Genomic DNA, 23,099 nt, shown 5'->3' on the forward strand with positions numbered 1-23,099 from the left:
AATTTTGGGCTCGGGTCGGGTTCGGGCTTTTCAATTTTCAAGCTCTCGGGATTGGATCGATTTCGAAAAAATGAAACCCGACCATCTCTACTTTACATGTAAATTTATTTTACCTATACACATAAAAAGAATCAAGAATCCACGTAGACACCCATACCCACACCTCCCTCGCCGTGGACAAACTGTTCCCTAAACTGACCACGTGGTATATGAATGGTCCCTAATAGAAACACTCAAAATCATAAGGCCTATTTGATTGTCACTCTTGTTCATTGTTTGTCATGTTTAGGGAAGGGAGAATGAGGGGGGGGGGGGGTTGCTGAAGGGAACCCTTTAGGTAAGTGTGATGTCGGGATCTGGTGTAGTCTTGAAGGGGATTTCTTTGAGCGACGCATTCTGAACATCGGCAACCTAATCCCAGCCCAGAGGGCCGTGTGTCATACCAGGTGCATAAGCTTAAATCCGCTGTTTGCTCATAGATGGCGTTAGTGAGCATATTTATCTACTATAGAAAAGTCTTTTTTGTGTGAGGTCGACACATGTTTACATTAACCATTGCCCATCATAAGTTATTTCATATGACAACTTATATTTTCCTTTGCGTAATCAGGTCTAAGTTTGTGTCACAAAAAGAGCATATGTGGGAAGCTCTAACTTTTTGCTTTAATTTGAAGAAATCGTCTGCCTGATCGCATCAAATGCTTTGTGGAGGCATATAGTGACAGTGCGTTATCGGAAAAAAAATCAAATAAAAAAAAATTAAAAAATGAAAAATAAATTAAAAGCTAAAAAAACTGAACTGTCAATGTTCACTACTACCGCCAATAACTAATTAAATTGAGCCGTGTTTTGCGTAAAAAAGGCCAGGTTTTAATCAAAGACATGAGAAGCTACCATCGCACAAGTCAAAAATGGTCCAAAACTACTTGGAGACACTCAACTAGGAGGTGCCACCTCCCCCGCTAATTCACCAGACCCCAACCCCATCCGATTATTATCTGTTTTCATCGATGGGTCACGCGCTCGGAGAACGGCACTTCGATTCGTGCAAAGACATCCGAAAATGGCAAGTGGTCAAAAAAAGGCGGAGGTTAAAAAAATACAAAAAATCAAAAAAAAAATTACCGAGAGATGAAAAAATGTATAGCTAGCGAGGGCAAATACTTTGAACAAATTATGTTTTTTGACAAAAAACAGCGAATTTATGCTTATACACCTGGTATACTATTCGACTCAGTTCGTCGAGATCGGAAAATGTATGCGGGTATGAATGTATGTGTGCGTATGCGCGCATGTGAAAAAAAATGTTCCCTCTGTTTCTCCGAGATGGCTGGACCGCTTTGCACAAATTTAGTTTCAAATAAAATGTACAACCTTCCCATCGGCTAATATTGAATTTTTTCTTGATCGGACTTTTGGTTCCAGAGTTACAGGTTGAAGAGTGCGGCCGCACAGCAAATTCCCATATAAACTGATGCCACCATGATATCAAAATGATGCAAAACTAATAACGTTGATTTGTCAGTGTAGATCAATAATGACTAACCAAAGACGCTTTGACCACATTGCCCACCTACGACGGTTCTTAATTCCATATAAGCAGGAACTGAAAAAAGGGAAAAATTTCAAAACCGAATTTGCAGTTTAGATGCCAAATGTCTTTAAAATGTGTGAAACACCGAGATTTCATGTAACCTCAATTTTTTTTTTTTTTGAGAAGGATTGACTTTTTTGGACTATGGCACATTTTTTGCCTTTTTGCCTTTCTCGTATAGGAAGGTTATGTAATCACTCACCCTCCCCTAGATTGACGGGTTTGACGGTATTACAAACGTCATTAAGCAGCACCTGACAGACAACTGCTTTAAGATGGTTATTGCATTACGCCTCGATAGTGGTGCATCGAGGGACCGAGAGGGCTTATGGGCCTTTTTTATGTTTTGCGTTTTTTTTATACTCCGCCCCAGACCAAACTAACAGTCAGCCAACAGCCTGTGCACATTGGCGAGGCAGGCAGGTGGATCGCTGTTGATTGGCCTTTTCTGTGGGTTGTGTTTACAAAAATTGTTCAAAAGCTTAATGGCAATGTTTGTGGGCACAGCTCGCAGTGGGGGTCATTGCGTGTCGATTTAATGGTCAGCATCGTCATCGTGCATAGGTCAATAAAATAAATAAAGAAATGTAGAAGTAGAAACCTATTAGTTAGTTTTTAGTACGGGTGTACAATGGTTATGTGCTAGTCGTTTGTCTATCTGTGTGTGTTCGTCTTAGAACTTGTGATAGCTGGATCAGGCAATGGATGCCGAACTGGTGCATATGATAGAATAGTTGGTAAATCCAGTGTTTAATATGTAGGGTAAGGTGGGGCAAATCCGACCGTTGGGTAAACCCGACCCCCCTCTGTTACCGAAAATCAGAAGCACTACGCGAACTAATATCAATGTTGTCGTGTAGAGCATCGGAAATAATCATAATGGTGGTATGACAGCATTTTATTAGTCTACATTGAGATGCTCATACGACAAAAAGTGTGTTTTTACAACTTTTGATTTGACTTTTGTGCATCATTGACTACAGGATATTTCTGATTGTAAAAGTGATTGCATAATAAATGTAAGTGGATTTAAATTCTTTGATTTAAGTCCTGCAAAGTGCATAGATGAATTCAGTTCAACTTTTTTCATATATTTTTTTAATTGCATCGTAATGAAAATTGACGCGGTGGGGCAAATCCGACCTCTAAATATTGGGGTAAATCCGACCGCTTTTTGCTAAGAAAATTTTTATTTATCAAATTGAAATATATTTTTATTGTTATTATATATTATTTTTATGCAAAATGGTACATAATTACAAGCGAAAGACACAAAAACGTGATGATTATTCGTCGAGCAATTGCTCCGATGCAAATAGGAATATCATTACGTGCTACTGCTCGTGATTTTAGTATTTCAAGATTGATATTGAACTCCATTTTCTTCATGTTACAATTCAATAACACAACATTCATTGATTTATCATTGGAAAACCATAAAATTTGAGTAATATCTGCACTAAATCAACCAAAAACATAGGGGGTCGGGTTTACCCCATCATTTTTTAAAACAGCAAAAGATATTCCGAAGATCTAAATAAAATGCTGTATACATATGTTGCTTAGGAGTCTAACCTTTAATTTGGTATATAAAACTACTTGATCCGTTGTAAAATGAGCATTTTACAGCCAAAACCATTTACCAGGTCGGATTTGCCCCACCTTACCCCTTACCCTACCTTACCCCCAATTCTTGTTTTTGTTATAGTTCTATTAGTTTGCTTTTCCACTACTGATGTGTGTGTGTTTTACAATCCATCTCCCGCTGACCAGCAGTGCTTTTATGGAAGAAACTTGTCTGCATCAGTTGTGGTTTATCCATAGATGTACACAGGTTTAGCCCTGGAAATGAAAGGCGATAGCTCTACTGTACATCCAACGACCCATTTCAAGAACGTCTGTTCCTACACGTTCATTCTGAGACCGTCATCAGCCCCGCACGTATACATCCACGTATCAGTTAGATATGTGTAATACATTCGCACTTCCAGAATCAAAAATAATATACTTTTAATTAATCTCATTGCATCTTATTTCTTTATTCGGCAGTTTATGAACACTTTTATTACCATATTCTAAATTAGATTCATATTTACACTTACTAACACAATTAATTGCATATACTATCATATACACTCACAATCTTTCCCATTCCAAACGTAAAAACGCTCGTTTCCTTCGCGATAACACAAACGCCAACATGCAATTGCGATCATAACATAGCATAGCACGATAACCTGCACAAATCGTAGATGGAGTAGCAGAATTGAGCATATCAATTGTCATATCAGACTTCGCAACGATCTACAATGACGTAGACCCGCTCAACTTCACACACCTGGCCACGTCCTCACAAGCGTTTTTATTTCATAATAGTCCTATCATCTACTTATGGAAAACGCTCGGAACCGAAACAGTGTTCATAGATGACGGAGTTATAAAAAGTAGAAAGAGAGGGAGCTGGGGATTATATAATTATGCATATATTTAATATAATTAGTAGTGTTATTTAAAAAGAAAACGCAAAGAAACTATTAGAAACGATCTCACCGGTATCCAAAATGTGAAATTCGTCCTTGCTTAAAGGTTTTGATGCCACTTCTTAGGCATGAACGTTGTCGAATCTTCATGATCCGTCGCTTGAGACAATACTGCTCCGACTACAAATGTGGGGTTCGAAATTCTTCAAATTATTCACCCCATCATCCTGGGATCTTCCGTTTCTGAAGCTGATCGCCTGCCGAATTGTTCTTTAGTTCTTCCTGAAAGACACTTTCACTTTTTTCGCGAATCAACACTTAAAAGTTTTCGGAATTTTGCTTATGAAACTGGTTTTTACTATGGAAAACTTCTAAAATCGCAACAAAATGACGAAGGAAAAAAAATAACGCGAGAAAAAATACGAACTGTCTCGAATTCGTCAGCATGCAATTGCAATCATCTACACATATTCAAGCAAACCAACCACTCGCACTATCATGAATCGGTCACGTCCAGAAGTCTACCCTCTGTTATAGAAGCCTAGACTCATACCTTCAGTTGAACCAATCAAACAATGACGCTCATATTCACTAGACAAAACGTTCCACGGCGACATGACCGGGAACTCTAGTGATATGAGGAAACTGACTTCTAGCATCTAGCACTTAAAATTAAGCATTAGACTCGCGTTCCGTGCGCAATCATTCAAGAATACATGCGAATATGCGTATGACCACACGATTATAACATCGAATTTATGCACGCGAAGTTACACACACGCTAGCGTAAGCGACAAACACGTTAACGCTCGAGCCCTTCGCGATCACACTATCCACGCCAACAGACAGATATGCACCCGTGGAATGCTAAAACTCACACCTTCCACGCACACACCACTACAGGACTCATAATTAGACTTTACATACAATGTCACACGCAATAATTACAGGCTTTCGTCTGGCAACCGGGGGAAATACATCTCAAACTCAGAACTTATCATTTCAATGATGTCCTTGGATCTGCGTTGCTTGTGTTCAAGGTACCATAGCTTCGTCCGTCATGTCAAGGATGTATGAAACCCGCTAGCCACCACCCTCGGCCCTAGTTGCCCATAAAAAGATAAAAAAGTTGTAAGTAAACCTTTTCCAATTGTTCTGGACAGTAAAGGCGTATTCAAAAATATTCTTCATTCGAGCACATCAAGCATTCAATGATGCATCTCATGGCCCTACAGGGAAATAGTGTTAGCGATTATTAAAGTCAGTTTTGTACAAATCTGTAGGATACGCGCTTTACTGATGACTGCGCAAACAGTAGTTCTAATCGCATCTACAAGTGTTCCATAATAATTGAAGTCGCCGCAAGCCTTGTACCGTCCCCCTTGTATTTTCACGTAAAGTTATTAAGAGATATAGCCGACATTAAAAATGACTTCCCATTGTCGCCAATGATATTGCTTTTTCTGTACCTACGACATTTTAATTGAGCTACAAAACATCATAAGACCCAAATCACCTTTTCGGAGTAAGTAGGAACAAGATTTTTCGACTCTGTTAGATTGTGAACTATCAGCTAGAATAAATTGTGCGCTTACATCTCGGAAACGATGTTTTCGAAGATAAGACACTATTTGTATTTACCGCATAACCGTAATGCCGTCACTAGCTGAAACCGCATACACGCTCTCATAGTATGTGCTGTGGTTGTTGTGGTTGCCAAAAATATACGTTTTTCTTTTGAGCACATGATTGAGCGTGGAACTACCCGAGAGAAATTATTTTTAGCTAGGTAGTTTGAATCAGTAGAACTGGCTAGTTATTCCAACGAAATGTTGATCGCTGTTTTTTCCGCAGGTTGGTGTGAGCATAAAACTTTCCAGGTTCTTTCGAATAATAATTATGTTCTTGTTTGGCAGAATTCTTTTTCCATATATTTAAGATTTGTGATTTTCATATTAACATAGGCATATAATGTAATGTACAAATATGGATCATGTAATGAGACATAATATGATGTGCTGAACTTGAGAAGATAAGTTTTTGCACGATTGCGCGCAATATTTTTAAAGCACAGATTCATATCAATACACTCAGATTCTCCGCGCATGTATATAATTCGCGCTATTTCGAAAAACCAAGTCGAACAATCCGTGTTTCTTTAAATAATGCAAAAACACTGATTAAAAAAGTTATTGAAATGACTGGTAAAATTGCAGTGTATATCATTGGCAGATTACTCATCGAACCACCTGTATCCAAATATCCTAAAATTTCACAAAAACAACGTGTGGAAGGGTTATTTGGGTTTGGCTTATCTGAACAATAATCTAATTTAATATATTTCCATCTTATGTTTATTTGTAGGAACTACAAGACCTGGGGAGAGATCCACCTGCACAATGCAGTGCCGGACCGGTAGGAGATGATTGTAAGTATTTCTATATTTAAGTATTTATTATATTTGTACATGTTTCGTAAAAGACTCATGTTAATGCAAAGCAGTATATTAGGATAATGCAGAAATCCATGAAAAAATATTAGTCTAGCTTTCGGTGAAGAAGCGATAGAAAACATGAATAGTTATAAAACTACCAAATATTACCATAGCTTGGCTTAGGTAGACTGCCCGTAGTTGCACTTCATGATTGAACGAGTGAGTAAAAATGCTCAATGAACCAAAAAATGATTATTGGAAGGAGCAAATCATTCGCACTGTGCATGTTTCACTGACTCGACATTTTCATAAAATGGTCAATAACGACGCCGACCACGTCCAATGCTGTTCTACCGGGAAAAGTAAGGAATGTTAGTTCGTGACTCGATGTTAATATGGACCGAGACTACCTCTGCATCTCCACGAGCATCACGGGAAAGGAATTGTATTAGCGGAAGAGGGAAAAGATCAGGAGATGTCTTGGTAGACAATACGATCCTAGCAATATGCACAAAAGTCGTTTGTTCCCCTTCCCTGTCAGCATACGACCACAGATCCAACCGGATCGTCACTAATGCCGCTTCCGTTCGAAACGAAACTGAACCAGGCACCAATCCCAATTGATGTGGACATGTATGAAATGACAGTAGTTGGTGCCAAAACCCAATCCAGTGCCGGGCTCAAGCAAAAACGGCACAAGCCGTCTTGTACACCTGTTGGCACCGCGGGAAGGTAAGGGATAGGAGTTCTTTATCAGAGGTGAATGGCGGCATAATGTGGCCTCATGTTGCACAATAATACAGCTTTGCCAACTGGCTACAACACTACCAAATACTATCGATAAAACCCTCGGATTTCATTATTTGATTGAATTCATTTTTGTAGTATGTACTGCAGTGTGGTGATCTTTTTTCCGCTAATTTTTCGAGGTACTATGTACTGTTCTTATAAATTCATACGTAATTTACAAAGGCTTATTACGTACATACGACCAATTGACGCCAGTATTTCACGACTAAGCTATTCAAAACAAGAGCCTAGAAGAAAAATCATAACTACCATTTTTGTTTCAGAGGAATTATTAATTACTTGTCAAACTTAATCCGTTGTTATTCCACACGTTTGACCGAATCTAACCCCTGATCTCACACAGACCAGAAATTAAAAACACACCGCTTGTTCACAGCAAAGCAAACGAACAAATTTTATCCGCGTCGGTTCGATACTTCTACCAGTAATAGCCACTCCTCATTGCCTTCTCGAGAACGGCTTCCCTGGGAAGCTGATAAGTCTGATTAAGGCTACGATGGATGGTGTAAGGTGTTGCGTCAGAATTTCGGGCGGCCTCTCGGGTCCGTTTGAAACACGCAGGGGACTAAGACAAGGCGATGGGTTGTCCTGCCATGCGGGGCACGATTTTCACGAGGTCCGGACAGTTCGTGTGCTTCGCTGACGACGTTGACATAGTCGGTAGAAACAAGGAGACGGTAGTAGATCTGTATAGCCGACTTAAGCTCGAAGCAGCACTAGTAGAACTGATGTGTCTAAGACGCAGTACATGCCGGCTGGCGCAACCGATCGCGATAGGGAACGCTTGGGCAGTAGTATTACGATCGACGGCGATGAGTTCGAGGTGGTTGACGAGTTCATCTATCTAGGCTCACTAGTGACTGCGGACAATAACACCAGCCAGGAGATCAGAAGGCGTATTATCTCTGAAAGTCGTGCCTGATATGGGCTCCACCAAACTTTGAGATCCAGGAAGCTTCACCTCCGCACGAAATGCGCCATGTATAACACACTGATTAGACCGGTGGTTCTCTACGTGCACGAAACGTGGACAATGCTCGAAGAGGATCTGCAAGCATTCGAAGTCTTCGATAGAAGGTTGCTGAGAACGATCGTCGTTGGTGTGCAGGAGGATGGCGTGTGGAGGAGAAGGATGAACCACGAACTTGCGCGACTCTATGGTGAGCCAAGTAGCCGGAAAGTAGCTCAAGCTGGAAGGGTACGGTGGGCGGGGCATGTTGTGAGGATGCCGGATAACAACCCCACCAAGTTGGTTTTCACATCCAACCCAGCAGGTACAAGATGGAGAGGAGCGCAGCGTTCCCGGTGGCTGGACCAAATGGAGTAGAATCTGGCGAGTATCAGGCACCTGAGAGGTTGGAGACAAACAGCAACTGACCGAGTGACGTGGCGGAATATTGTGGAACAGATTAAATCATGTTAATATGGTGTATAATCAGGAAATATAATATATATTACCCTCACGGTGTGCGAGATGAGTGAACAAAGTGCGCTCACTAAGGGAAAATACTGTCGTGATCGACTTTACACAAACTCGAAGACCTACAGTGTGCGAGGTAGAACATTTAAAGATGAAAATGATGTCACGGTACTGGCATTCAACTACATCATACAAAAAATGTGGTACAGATAATGTTCAACGTGCTATTCGAGTTTTTTTTCTAGTGATGAACAACATTCAACACAAGTCGAATTCGAGTACATTAAAAACAAAATCATCGTATACTAGCTAATACCCATCGCGTATTGCTGCGATTTTCAACGAAATTAGGGGAAAACACAATTTGTTCCGAAGCGCCATCTAGCGGGCAGATAACCCCCAACCAATAGCACATAAACACGCTCCATAACAAATGCCTACTATGTATAAATTTTTACGGCAAACGGTTGAGCCGTTTGGGAGTCCATAAATCATATACATACAAACATTGATCTAGATAGATAGATATATATGGACAAGGATATAGCTGAAATTCGCCTACATGATTTATTATTGTGCACCAGCTCCGAGTACAAATCATGTCGAAATATAGAGAAGTGGAATCCGTTTCAAATGATATATGGAGAAACTTATTATCAATGGAGTTTTTGTGATTAGAATGCATATGCATCAACCTTTTCCGTCTTACTTGAACTTCGAATGCAATTCTGCCCAAGGTATCACCTATATTCAAAGAATCCCGTCCACATACCCTGGGCAGAAGCTCAGGTGCCAGTTCTGCAACCACACGGCCCACTACGGTAAATCATGCGTCAAAACTGATAAGGGAAATGGATCTGTTACAGCACAAATTGACAAACAGTCTTCCACTGCTAAATCGCAAACAACCAGTTAAGCAATCCTCGATAACCCTAAGCCAACATCCAGAACATCTAGCGAAGGAATAACCAAAAAAGAGGACGGATGTACCAAGATCACTCAGAAACACAAGAAGCATAAAAAACAAGCGATAGTAAAAACCAAAACCGCTGTTGCGACAACGACATGGACGTACCCGAGAGTGAGGGAGGGGGCGCAGTAAATGAACTAGCAGTAGACCATAAAGGGACCGTTCATAAACCACGTAGACCGAAATTTGAGAATTTTTAACCCCCCCCCCCCCCTCCCCCCTAGTAGACCTTAGTAGACTTTTACCAATCCCCCCCCCCCCCCCCCCACGTCAAAAGTCTACGTAGACTTTTAATTTTTTTTATTCGCAGGAAATGTGAATTTAGCAAGAAGCACATTATAATGTTCAATTAAAAATTAGCGTTCAGATTTATTTCAAGCTATTTGAATATTAAAGAAAGGTTTTTCACATTGGTTTTTTGTCTATGATTGATCAAATCAATTAATACCGATTCAAGGTGCTTTCCAACGTTTGTGTAGCGGAATACTTCTTTTCAAGGTTGGTCACTCAAATATATGTAAAAAGATATATTGCTATAATTAGCTTAAATTTTGGCCGAAGTGCGACCTACACCAACAATGCAGAATTGCTAAACACTTTTTGAGCCTTACTGATGAATTCAAAATTGTTAAATTATAAGAAACAATTACAAATTAATACTGTCAATGTGTACTATCATCTAGACTAAAATAATAAACCAAACATGCACACAAATTTCACTTTTCGTGAACAAATTTCAATATTTCTAAGATAATAAGATAATCTAAATTGCCTTATTTGAATTAGGGAACGAAGCTATTGAAATCTTCCCAAAATTATTTATATTTATTATGTAATTAATAGCCGTATCACCTTAGAGTATTATCGCAAAGTATCAAAGTTTAACTCCGAATATTTTCTAAGATAAATATAGTAGAGCCGGTTTGCACGGAGTTGCATAGGATCAAGACGTAAAATTTAACGGGTGTTTAAAGATTTTGAAATCAGTGTAAATGATTGCAAGAGAAACTGATTAACTCGAGTAAACACTTTGTTGTAGAAGTTTAACTACACTACTGCTTTAACCACCGAAATCAATAAATAAAAATTAAAAAATTAATCCATTAATTGTTAAAAATCGGGTGTTTTGTTGTTACAATGCTTAACTTTGACTATTTTTTAACTTTTTATGGTTCATGCATTAAACCCTCCGGAAATCGCGCTTATGGCCCACTGAACGAGCAGCTGCTGGTGTCCTAAGACGATTTCGCTAGATTTTCAGAGCAGCGTGCACTCAGTGCACTAGCGCGACTGCCGGAAGGTTAATGGTTCATGCATGTCTGCTAACTAGGGGTGTCTCAGATGATTTCACAGTCAAAATCTTCCGTCGAGAGGCATTTTGGGCGATCGTCTTTAGAACTGTCATTTTGTATTATTCCTAGATCAAAACTATATCAAAATATACGCAAAAACAACAACGTGTGAGGTTGTCCAAAAAAATCGTGGGTTCTGGGTTGAGTGGTCGCTTAACCAGTAGTTATCTCAATAGTGTACTAGCTTTGAAATTTCTGCATAAATACTGAACAGACCGATATTTTGAATACAACTCTCTTTAAATCCCATTCATAATTAGTAATACGAGAATAACAAAAAATAAAAGTCTACGTAGACTTTTTCAAAGACCCCCCCTCCCCCCTCGTAGAAAAACGTAGACTTTTGCCAGACCCCCCCGTCCCCCCTATGAGTCTACGTGGTTTATGAACGGCCCCAAAGTGAATTCACCCTTGAGAGAGAAATCACGCGGTTAAAACTTTTATGAATGAATAACGCACGTTCGACGCTAAATCGATCAAGTATTTGACTAGTCATATCTACGATGGGTAAGCCAAGTAATTTACATTTTGGTTAAAAGGTTTCTCAGTAGCCAGCTAATTCAGCGGAATATAAGCCAGCGCTCAACTTCTTCACAGGATGAAAGGAATAATTATTTGTAGCATTTTAAAGGTGCTTGTTTGAACAATCTTGAATTGAAACGAAATTTCTACCATAGCCGTAATTAATCGTAGACAAAGTTGTATCATCGTACAACATGGCGTCATGTGCGGTTCTTTATCTCTGAAACAGAATTCCTATCCCTTAAATCTCTCCGAGGTGCCACCTGGATACGAGCGAGCTTAGTGAGGATCGGGTTCAACCCCAGTGAATGTTTTGTTGCACACTGACAGGGAAGGAGAAAACCAAAGAGAGTTGCTTCTCCACGTTATGGGCGCCTTGAAACAACGTCCGTTACGAAACGGGCAGCTAAATGCAGTACTAAAGCAGCCCTGATATGAGATATGTCGCATATTCGACAAACAAGCCCGAAAAATGTAACTGAAGGTACAGGATGCAACAGTAGGCAAAACACGATAATGTTTAGTTAAAACTGATCGTAAACTCGGTGTTTCAAACGTCAGAACCCTTTTGGAACCAGCGAGCACCGCTATGCTTTCTCGATTGTTGCCAAAAGTGAAGTTGGAGATGGCAGCTCTTCAGGAAGATGAATGGTGTAACACAGGCGAACGAAAAATCTGTCCAGCAAAAAACCAACTGCGGGAACCTCGTTCAAGTTCCACAACTACTACAGCGCCGGTGAGAAGGCAGAGCATGAAGTGGGCATTGGAGTGCCTGGTTGGTTGGCATAGAATCGTGTCATCAAATGAAAGCTGGTGAGTGACCGTTTCTGCGTGTTGACGACTGAGGGCAAGCTCTCCAACTAACACAGAAGTGATGGGTCAAAAAGCGACAGACGAGACTAGAGAGCCGTATGCTTGCAGCGACAGACCAGATACCCATATGGTGAATAGAGGGCATTGAGAAAAAAAAACCATCTGCGTAAAAAGATACGCGAAAGTTTTACAAAATATTCAACAACATGAGGAAAACCGCCCCGGTCCTGATTATGATCTATGACAAGGATGGGTCTATTAGCAAACAGTACAGGAGCACTTTGAGTTAGTACTGAACGAACAAACAAGTAGAGAAAACACAAATTGAGTAAGTATTGAGAACGTGCGCTAGAGGAAATGAGAAAGGCTACTCGAGAGCTAAAAAAGGTAAGACCGTCAAAAAGGACAGGATTCCGGAAGGAGGAATTGGATGACTAAAAATCAAGCATCGGGATGATCGGAGAGGTTTCCAGTTTGTGACGTTAGATGGATTGAAAAAAAAGTTCAAAAGGCGGTCGCTCTTGCCCCTTTGGGGTGTCGGTCTTACCCGCAGCGTTTTTAAAATGTCCTTTTTCTCTATTTTTTGGCAACCAATAATTTTTAATGAATACAATTTTTTGAAACGCTGAAAAAATTATATTTTGTTAAAAACCACCTAAACAAGGATTATGCACAGAATATACAATTTTAGGAGTTTTGTGGAATTTTAGAAAAAAATATTGCGCTTCAAGTGTCGGACTTGCCCCGCGTTTCCCTACATCGAACGACAGAACACTTTTAAAACCTGCGAACGTTGGTCTGCCTGCTCGATGGTTGCAAAAAAAGTTGGAGATGGCAGCTCGTCAGGCAGATGGATGGCGTAGCGCAGGCGAACGAAAAATCTGTGCAGTAAAACCAACTGCGGATACCTCGTTGAAGTTCCAAGTCTATTACACTAATTACAAATAATATTTTGGGCCGCTATAACCGCAGATGGGCGCTCTGCAATCGTTTTCATCGAGCCTGGCGTCAAAGTAAATGCGATATATTACCGGAAAAGTGTTCTAAAGGTTGCCTTGAAGCCGTGGGCACACAAACATTTCGGTCGCAAACCATGGACGTTTCAACAAGACTCGGCACCCCCTCACAAAGCGTGAGTGATCCAAGAGTGGCTAAAAACCAATGTTTCGAACTTCATTTCGACAACACAATGGCTCTCGAATTCACCAGATACGAATCCAATAAATTATTATCTCCTGGACCCATTAGAAGAGCAAGGTACATCAGCCTCGAGACACTGAAGAAAGCCATTGTCCGTTAGTGGGTCAAAGTACCGGCAAGTCACATTCGGACAACCTACGATTCGTCTTTTGACGGTCTCAAGGCCATAGTCAAGGTAAAAGGTGGTCATATCGAGCGAATTATTTCTTAATTTTTGATCACTTTCACACATTCTGAACGTCCATTTCCTAGCCGAATTTATGACCTTTTCAATTGGTTACACTTTAACTGCCGGTTAAAGCAGTTAGTACAACAGGTCGACAGCCACAGAAGTGTTAGGCCAAAAGCCGACCGAAGAGATTAGGGAGCCGTATGCTTGCAGCGGCAAACCAGAGATTGCTATGGTGAACTGAGGGCATTTGAGAAATAAATCCACCGGCGTAAGAATGATACGCGAAAGTTTTACAAAACAGTTGTCAACTTGAAGAAAACGATCCTAACACGACAGGGATCTATCGGCAGATTGTAAAGAAGTGGATGTCTGATGAAAGGAGCACTTGGAGTTATTACTGAGTGGAGAAAAAATAAATTGAGCAAGTATGAAGACTGACCGACAAGTTGTGGATCTACCTATGCTAGAGGGAATGAGAAAGGTTACTTGATACAGACAGAGTCTCGGTCAAAATTTTTAAACTGAAGTGATATGAAGTAGTCCGTACGAAGCAAGTGGCAAAACGAGGGCCAGGGCGAAAAAATTTAGATAGGATGAAAGCCTTTTAGGCTTTTACAAGAAGGACATTAAACTAAGGTACTCATCCGTGTTCTGTTTAACATACTGCGTCTTTTGGGTGAATCCTGTTCTCGGCAATTACCAAATGGCTTTCAAGAAGAACGATCAACAAGGAACAAAATGTTTACCCTGTGACGTGGAGGAAACGCTGTATGGGTTAAAATCAAACGTCGGAATAGTCGAAGAGACTTTCGGCTTGTTTGTGACGGATTGAACCAGACCGATGTACTGAATTGAGAATTTGTTGTTTAACATAGCGATCGATGGTGTGATACGAAGATCTAATATGCGAAGGAACGGAAATATCATCACGAGGACACACATGCTTCTTGGCTTGGTGGATGATATTGACATCTGCTAAAAGGAAAACTGCGACAATCAGACTGACTATAAACTTTGACAATGATACATGCGAAGTAAGTAAAAAGGCGTATTGTGGCTGCAGATAAGACTTTCTACGGTTTGCGTGGTCAGCTAAAGTCTCGTAGCTTATGAACTCGCAACAACTTGCTGTGTCCAAATCGTTAATACATCCTGTTACTGTTTACGTAAAACGAGGTCGTTGAAGGAGTTGTCTGTCTCTTGGAGCGCTCGATGCACCAAGCGTACAAACATGTTGATAAATCTGATAAAGCACGGCAGTCTACAAGTCAGTTATGTTCAACAGAGAACCTGGTAGTTGTCTTCGGGCCAACGTCAAGTGCCCTGCAAGTCTCAAATGATCCGGACAGCCACGATGATGATAAGCTATTATTCATATTTATTGATTAAGTAACAAAATCCGTTACTAAACGAACCCGAAACGTGGGGATGATTTATATCGTGATTATTGTTAGACTTGACCCACATTACTAATATTCACCCTCATCACACGACAGTTACTGGCCTTCTAGGGCGGATAAACTACCCGAGGAAAATCCGTCAATGCGAGAAGTTCCAGGTTAGATAAATATCAAGCAACATAGCAACGTGGTGTCCAATACAAATTTACAACTGCCATCAGCACACGTACGTCTTGCGCTTGAATAAGTTATTCCCGATTACAGTAGAAAGCTTCGAGACGAAGCTTTTATGTAACACATGGTGATGACGGTGCACGGGATAGATGCTATGCGACCGAATAAAATCGTTGTGCCATAATCAGATTCAGAATGTACATTGATTGACACGACACGTTCATTCAAATTGATCGGATATGTGTGTAATTCAGTAATATATTTGATTTAATTATCTGCGTTTACAATGCCAAATATAAAAAGAAGTTGATTGCAGGTAGAGTTCAAGGCTAAAAATTTATTAGGATAATGGGGATGAACAGTTCATGAATATTATCGCTATTGAACCCATTTGCACCTTCAAGTTATAGCAGTGCTTTCCATCCTGCTCAACATGTTTTTTTTTAATTTAGGTCGGTCATATTGCTTTTTTAAGGTGGAACCAAAATATGAGCAATTCATCATATCCTTTATATCTAAAATAGACCAATCTCCTACACCCAAATTAATTACATAACTTTTCTAATATCCTTGCCAGAACATTCATATAGAGCAATGAGCCTTTCATCACCCTAGTCCTACTATCATCTTGCCTATTTGTTTCAATGCATTTGCTTAAATGATAGTACGAAAATTGGGGCACTCGATTCAATTTTTCTTTTGCGTCACAACGAGTGAATCATCATTTTTCTTATAATATTGGTTATGAAGAACGAAGCAAAGATATTCATACCAAATTATAGACATTCCAGCACTTGAAGGCCGAGTGGTGAATAATGAAACAGGGCGGCACCCTCCCTAATAAGGCCAAAGTAGATTCATTACCCTACATAAACATAATCTGAAAACAAAAAAGAGGAAAAAAACAATGTAACACAAATTAATTCCACTCTTTTTTCTCCTTCCTTTGCAGTATTTCACTGGCAGGCAACAATCATGGGACCGGTAAGTGGACATCGATTCTTTTGACCCCGCAGCCACCGCAGCGTCATTCCTTCCGCTCGTGTCTTCTATTCATAATCTAATGTGATTCGAATTGATTGTAGGTGGAAGCCAACACTTCCGATTTGTGTTTTTTTAAACGCTGCTTTATATTTAGCCAGAAGTGCTGCTCCTATGGTAAAAATGTGTTTCGAAAATCAAAAGACAACACTATACACATACTATCAAATTTGGTTGAACTTGACTTCGGCGAGGACTTCTTAGCTATACAGGAAGCAGTTCCTTTTCATCAGGGGGAAAACACAAAGCGTTACTAGCGGTGGTTAGGTAAGACTTTCGGTTACATCGTTCAGCTTTAAGTTTAACTCGTTTTCCCATTTGGCCGGTGGCCAGCCGGCAAGCGTAACAACTGGCGGCGGTGTAGTAAAGATCGATGGTGTCAACAAACAATAATAGCGGCTTTGTATAGTTCGATGTGGAAGAGAATAAAATACATGGAAAATGGCTGATTACCGGAACGAGAGATTCAAAAATTTTGTTCCAGTATTTAGGAAATTTATGGATCCCCTTCATGCACATAAAAACATAACCAACATAGTTTTTAAACAGCTATAACTTTTGTTGTAGGCAAGGTTTGCTAAAAAGTAATAAGGGCTAGTAACTGAGACTATTTGATTTGTTGTTAGTTACTGCGATTAGTTTGGTAGGATTCCGCTGTAGCAGTGCTGTCAGGACGGTGAAAAATAAAACTTTTATATATCTTTGATATCTTGGCGTTGAAATATTATTGAAAACTGATAAAACTGAACCTATGTCTTCGATTACCTTTTCTATAGGGGAACCCGGGGCTATTAAGACAGTGGGGGTAATTTGGACCCCCTTGATTTCTCAGAAACTTTTCAGAAGGCAGAATTTTGAAAGGCAAACTTTTTATAGGACGAAACAAAACAAACAAAGCAATGATAATAATGTGTTATTATCCGTTACCTGATATTGATTATATTTCGAGTGAATACATTTTATAACTGATTTTGCCTTCTTTTAAATATGAGCAGTTTTTTTGAGTTTCATTTTTGAAATTTTTATGCTTGTTCATTTTTGCAATTATGGATACTTGGCTATGACTTACGTTTTAGTATAGTATAGTGTAAAATTGCGATCCACCAGACGTGAGTTTTGGTTTTCCATACAGCGTTTCAATAATTAAAATTATCCTTATTATCTTTCTTTATATCATGAGCTGTTCTTTCGAATTATATACTTCATCATTTGTGAATTTCGCAAAGTTTTTCAAACGATGATTTATTGAATGATCTTACATATATTCAACCATCGGTTGTTACACTGCTCTAGCACTTGGGGCAAAGCCAGTGTAATGCGGCTTTGCCGCATAACCGAGACCAAGGATCCGAAGCGGCGGCCCCTCGCATGCAAACCTGTGATCCACTCGTTTGCCCGGTTTACTCAAACACAGGGGCTATAAATTAGTTTGAGTCCTACGGAGCGACAACGATGTTGGATAGCACGCGACTTGAAGCGATGTGGCGTAAATGTTTTTTTATTATTTAATAACGAATAATAATCTAATTATTTTGGTTCAAGTACAATATTAGTACTATTGGTAAACAAACTCATTTAAAGTTATTTAAATATTTAGGTAGTTGCCGTTATGCTCAAACATTTGAGCTACATGCCAGCTGCTTACAACTGCATAACTGTTCGTATTCCCGGTTCACTCGAACATAGCGATTGATTCCTTCTTTCAAATATGAGCAGTTCTTTGAATCGGTATGCCAAATAACTCTTGCACGCACACTTGTGATCACTTCGGCTGCTCGGTTTACTCAAACATAGGGGATGATTCCTTCTTTCGAGCATTCTTTGAATCTGAATTAAAATCGCAATGAATGTACAATTTGACAAAGGATTTGGTGGATTTTTAGAGTATTAATCCTTCTTTTGTATTGGAAATGTTTCGTACGTAAACGTGCGATTCGCCCGATTGCTCGATTTACCCAAACATGAGGCGATTAATCAATCAGGAAGAACACAATGTGAAATAATCGAATAATAAAAAAAAGTTTGCCTTATGAGATTCGGCCTTTTGGGTTTTCGGCTTTTTGAGTTTTCGCCTTTTAAGTTTTCGGCCATTTGATTTTTCGACCTTTTTAGCATTAAGCCTTTTGAATTTTCGCCTTTTAAAATTGCGCCTTGTTTTTTTCGGCTTTTTGATTTTCAGCCTTTTGATGCTAAATCCTGAATATCGTATATATTCGTGGAACCGCTACTCTAAAACATTAATGTTGAGAGCTGAAGTTGATTCTTTGTTCTTTGTAAAAAGGAGATACAACGTGTTTCGTTGTTTTGCCATTCTCAAAACAAAAATCATAATGGAAAAACCGCGATTAAAGCAACAAATAAAAGTGAAAAAATAAAAGGTGTTTTGGAAAGCTTGAGGCTCCTATTTTATGGAATGATTTTCGTATGGGTGAAAACAGAGATATTTTGGAAACGCTCACCACTTTAGTGCGATATGAGCGTACGGGGCTATTCGGACCCCCTATTCCGTCAACCACCGTTCAGCGGCTTGTGACTGCGCACACCATTGCACATGCCACAGCAAAGAAAATACATGGGCCGCCAATCGACAGCTGCGACAGACCAGATTAAGTTTTTGTAAAGCAATTTATTTATTTTTTTGCTTCTTAAGCAGTGTCTCTTGTAACTAATTCATAGGTAAATTGTAAAAAAATAAAGAAAAATGACGGTCTGAATTGCCCTATAGGAAGGTCCGAATTACCCCTATATTTTAAAAGGATGGAAAAACGTAGAGGTTTGCAAATCGTCGCCTAGCGCTGCCATTGAGTGGTGCAAATGAACTTTTTATGGCACCAAAATGTAGCTGAGGTTTCAAACTAACAATTAGGACTTTTGATCGATAACTTTTTTCACATCTATCCACCTAAAAGGGCGAAAAAAAAGTCACGAATTCGAAAAATTGTGAAAATGATTTAGATGTTAAGAACAGGCGTCGGAATTTTCGCCCCAAAATCTCTATCTGTATCGTCTCACCTTTTGCATCTCCATCGGTGAGAGACGACTAGTGGGTATACGGTTAAGTTCCCCCGGGTTGAGCTGAACTGATAAGCTATTACGCGAATTATATTTTTGCTTTGTTCAGTTCAATGAATCAGGAGATGGTCGGGGTTCAATTTTTTCGAACCCGAACCCGACCCGAACCCGAGAGCTTGAAAATTGCAAAACCCGAACCCGACCCGAGCCCGAACATTTTAAAATTGCAAAATCCGAACCCGACCCGAATCCGGAAATGAAAATTTTGTAAAACCCGAGACCAACCCAAACCCAATAATTTCAAAATTCTAAAAGCCGAACCCGACCTGAACCAGAAAATTTATAATTCGAGAAACCCGATCTGAACCTTGTTAATACGGAGAATCAACCAAAGATCCCGAAGATTTTTAAATTTAAGCAACCGAGCTGGATTCAAGGCTCAGCTAAAAGAATCATCAAAAATCATAGAATCACTCGAACCTGAAGTAGAACCATACGTGTCCAGTTATATCTGCCTATGGCAAAACGAATTACTGGGGAGAGGAATTGACATTTATATTTACTATTATTAAATGTCGCATTTGTAATGTTTTAAGAAACTTATAAATCGTCTTAACCAGAAAGTAAGATAAATCGGCGATTAACGCATGGGGAAACAAGAGGCATAATGATGACAGATTCAAACAAACTTGCCCATTGTACTTAACCAAAATTTCTAATTTTTTTTTACCGAAAACCATTACTGCTAGAGTAGTTTTGTATAATTTATTACATGTATTAAATAAGGCACTGTCAATTGGCAAATCGCGTTCGACAGTTTACACGACGCCACCCGCGTTACTGATTGGTACGGTCGAACTTAAACTTGTGTCGAAGGGTGTCAAACAGAATTCTATAACGCGTTCTTGATGTCACATCATTAGCTAGTACGGTATGCGAGAGATACTTCGACATCTCCAATGGAGTTCTCAGAACGACTCCAAACTTCTACAAATCCGCTCATGGCTTGAACAGAACACACAATATTTTTAAGATAAATTCATTAAAATAGTGGAAATTCATGTATTTTCATGAATGAATACGGATCATGAAACGGCCTAGCCCAGGTACGATCTGACAGAAGGTGCTTGTTTCATATATGTACCACTGAATTGATAGTGGCGCTAGTATACCATTACCATATGAGTGCCCAGGGTTACCAAAAATACAGAATAATCTGTATTTATACAGATTTTTCAGCCATTTTCAGACCAAGAATCTGTATGCACAGATATACAGGTTTTTGAAAAATGATGTTACAAAAACTATTTTTAGAAATATTTTTTTCAGTTTCACTAATAATTCCTCTCTGTCTCTCTCAGCTTATCCCTCTATATTAAAATATATCTTCATTTTTGAGAGTGGTCACTCACTCTGAAAGGTAAAGGTTTGTAATACACTCAGGTTAGCACCCAGCAAATGTCTGGCTGAAGTCTACTTTCAGAAACGTTAATTGTAATGCTCTGTGACTTTGTTATTTCTCAATTTTTTGTCCGCAAATTCGACAGCTACATTGGTCAACTCAATGTATATAACATTATATATCAACAGAAGTCATTAAATGAAGAAATTATTTTTCCATTGTGCAAGTTCGATAAAGTTAAAGTTTCTGGATGTAAAATATCAGAACGATTTGTAGTGTTTCTTTATGAAAATGTAAACAGGTCCTTGCTTGACTGATTTAAACCACAGGAATTAATATCTTCGATAGAGAATCCAGCAAAAGGTTAAACGACTCAAATGGTTCGATACAGATATAAACACAGATTTTTCGAGGAGTAAATACAGAAGAAAAGATTTTTTAGGACAAAAATACAGATTTAATTTTGGCAACCATGTGAGTGCCATCGTTGATAGATTGTCTCTACTTCCCGTAGATTTCTACTTGCTTGAACCAATATATTGTCCGACAAATTTACTTTGACTTGGTTTATTGATGATTATCATTATCATGAAAAATAAATCGCATAGAGATTTTAGACGCGAAACACTTATTGTTGAATGCTCTCTCATGAGTACTTGTTTAATAATAAAATTATTCGCGCAGTTTGCGAATTTGAAGAGAAGAAATTTTATACATGATTAACCCTCCGGAAGTTAAGATGCTAATGGCCCACTGAACGAGCAACCGCTTGTGCGCTAAGACGATTTCGCTAGATGTTCAGAGCAGGATGCACTCAATACACTAGCGCGACTTCCGGAAGGTTAAAAAATACAGTAGTTGAGCATTAGAAAATTAACGAATTCTAGCGATTTAAAGATTCAATTTAATATGTAATATGGTTATATGTGTCATCCATTCATATCACGAAGTAAAGTACAGTAAATAAAGTTAATACTACAAAAAGGGAGAGGGAGTTGTATATAGACGTAAACAGCATCAAGAAATGGTCCCGAATCCGAAAATGACAAATTCGAAAAACCCGACCCGATCCCGAAAGAAAATTGAAAAAAACCGAACCCGACCATCTCTAATTGATACCTGAGAGTTGTGCAGGGTAAATATGTATGGTTCAGTCTGAGTCAGATGATGGATGATGTTTCTTGTTATCAACTGTCGAGTGACCCCTGATTAAAAAAGACCTTCATAAAATTAAGAACTTTTTTCATTAAGATGAGGCGGGTTGGTGCAACAGGTCCTAGATTGGCATGGTTCATTCTCGTTGGTACATATGGCTTTACCAGTCGGTGGGGGGATATGCAGAAAGGTAGAACTTATTCGGATAGAATCTGTATGATGAGGACATTTATATACAATTGAAAAAGATTTACGATTATTTTTAACTTGTATAAATTATGTCAGTCTCCGTTATGCCCAGCGTCGCGCATCCGAAATAAAACTAATTATCCAATATTAAACTGATAAAACGAGGATATTCTGGTTTTCGGTCAAGCAAACTTCCGGAGCAGAGTCTGGCAACAAATTGAAAACTAAACTTGATATTGTGATGTTCGGTAAATGATTACTCAGTTTGTTGTCGTTTTGGTCGTTTTAACGTTTCAAAGATCAAAATGGAGAGCAGCAAAATTGTCCTATGATATTAAACAGAAAACTAATTCTGCTATCAGTGAGAGTAAATTGAAAGCTCGTTAAGATATTGAAATTTTTTTGATAATAAAATATGTATTCACTTTGATGTTTCACCAAAGAAATATAAATATAGGAAATTCTTCTAAGAAACAAGGATAGTAAAATGAGATCAAAATTGTCAAAATGTCATATTTAAAATATCTAAATCTTTGGGCATTTAATGTGCGTGGGGAAAACGAATGGACTCGTTTGAGTGGAATGATGGCGTTTGAACTATGTATGATGGATGAGAATTGACAGTTCGCGATTCTTCTCGTAGTAGTAGTTGCCAATAGTTGCCAAAAACAGTAGTTGCCAATTTGCGACAGTCATATCAGCACGAAAAACAAATGTATTATTGTCATTCGCTCCATTTTATGGGCATGTTGTTGTATTAAGGCTCAAGATACCCATTTTGAGCATGTGTTAGAATTGAACGCTTGGTAGTGTGCGTAGGAAAATTTTGTTCAGCTTTGCCACCGAAATATTCATTTAAACCTTTTCAAAACTCGAAAAGAATCTCGGTCGATTTATTAAATCATCAAAATAGCTGGTAAAAAACCATCGGCTTGGCTGAATGGTGCTTTTGAAAAAGT

The 23,099-nt window shown here is 39.1% G+C and overlaps 1 protein-coding gene across 4 annotated transcripts in view; it reads left to right on the forward strand.

Moving 5' to 3' along the window:
• Positions 1-23,099, forward strand: part of LOC131684994 (ubiquitin-conjugating enzyme E2-17 kDa) — a 50,198-nt gene that overhangs the window by 20,866 nt on the left and 6,233 nt on the right. For all 4 annotated transcript variants that reach the window (XM_058968323.1, XM_058968314.1, XM_058968332.1 and 1 more), the window contains 2 exons: positions 6,439-6,502; positions 16,294-16,325. In XM_058968323.1, the coding sequence (XP_058824306.1) occupies positions 6,439-6,502; positions 16,294-16,325 (96 nt within the window). The remainder of the gene's footprint in view (positions 1-6,438; positions 6,503-16,293; positions 16,326-23,099) is intronic.

Source organism: Topomyia yanbarensis, chromosome 1 (genome assembly GCF_030247195.1).
Source record: "Topomyia yanbarensis strain Yona2022 chromosome 1, ASM3024719v1, whole genome shotgun sequence".
Classification (NCBI taxonomy): Eukaryota; Metazoa; Arthropoda; class Insecta; order Diptera; family Culicidae; genus Topomyia; species Topomyia yanbarensis.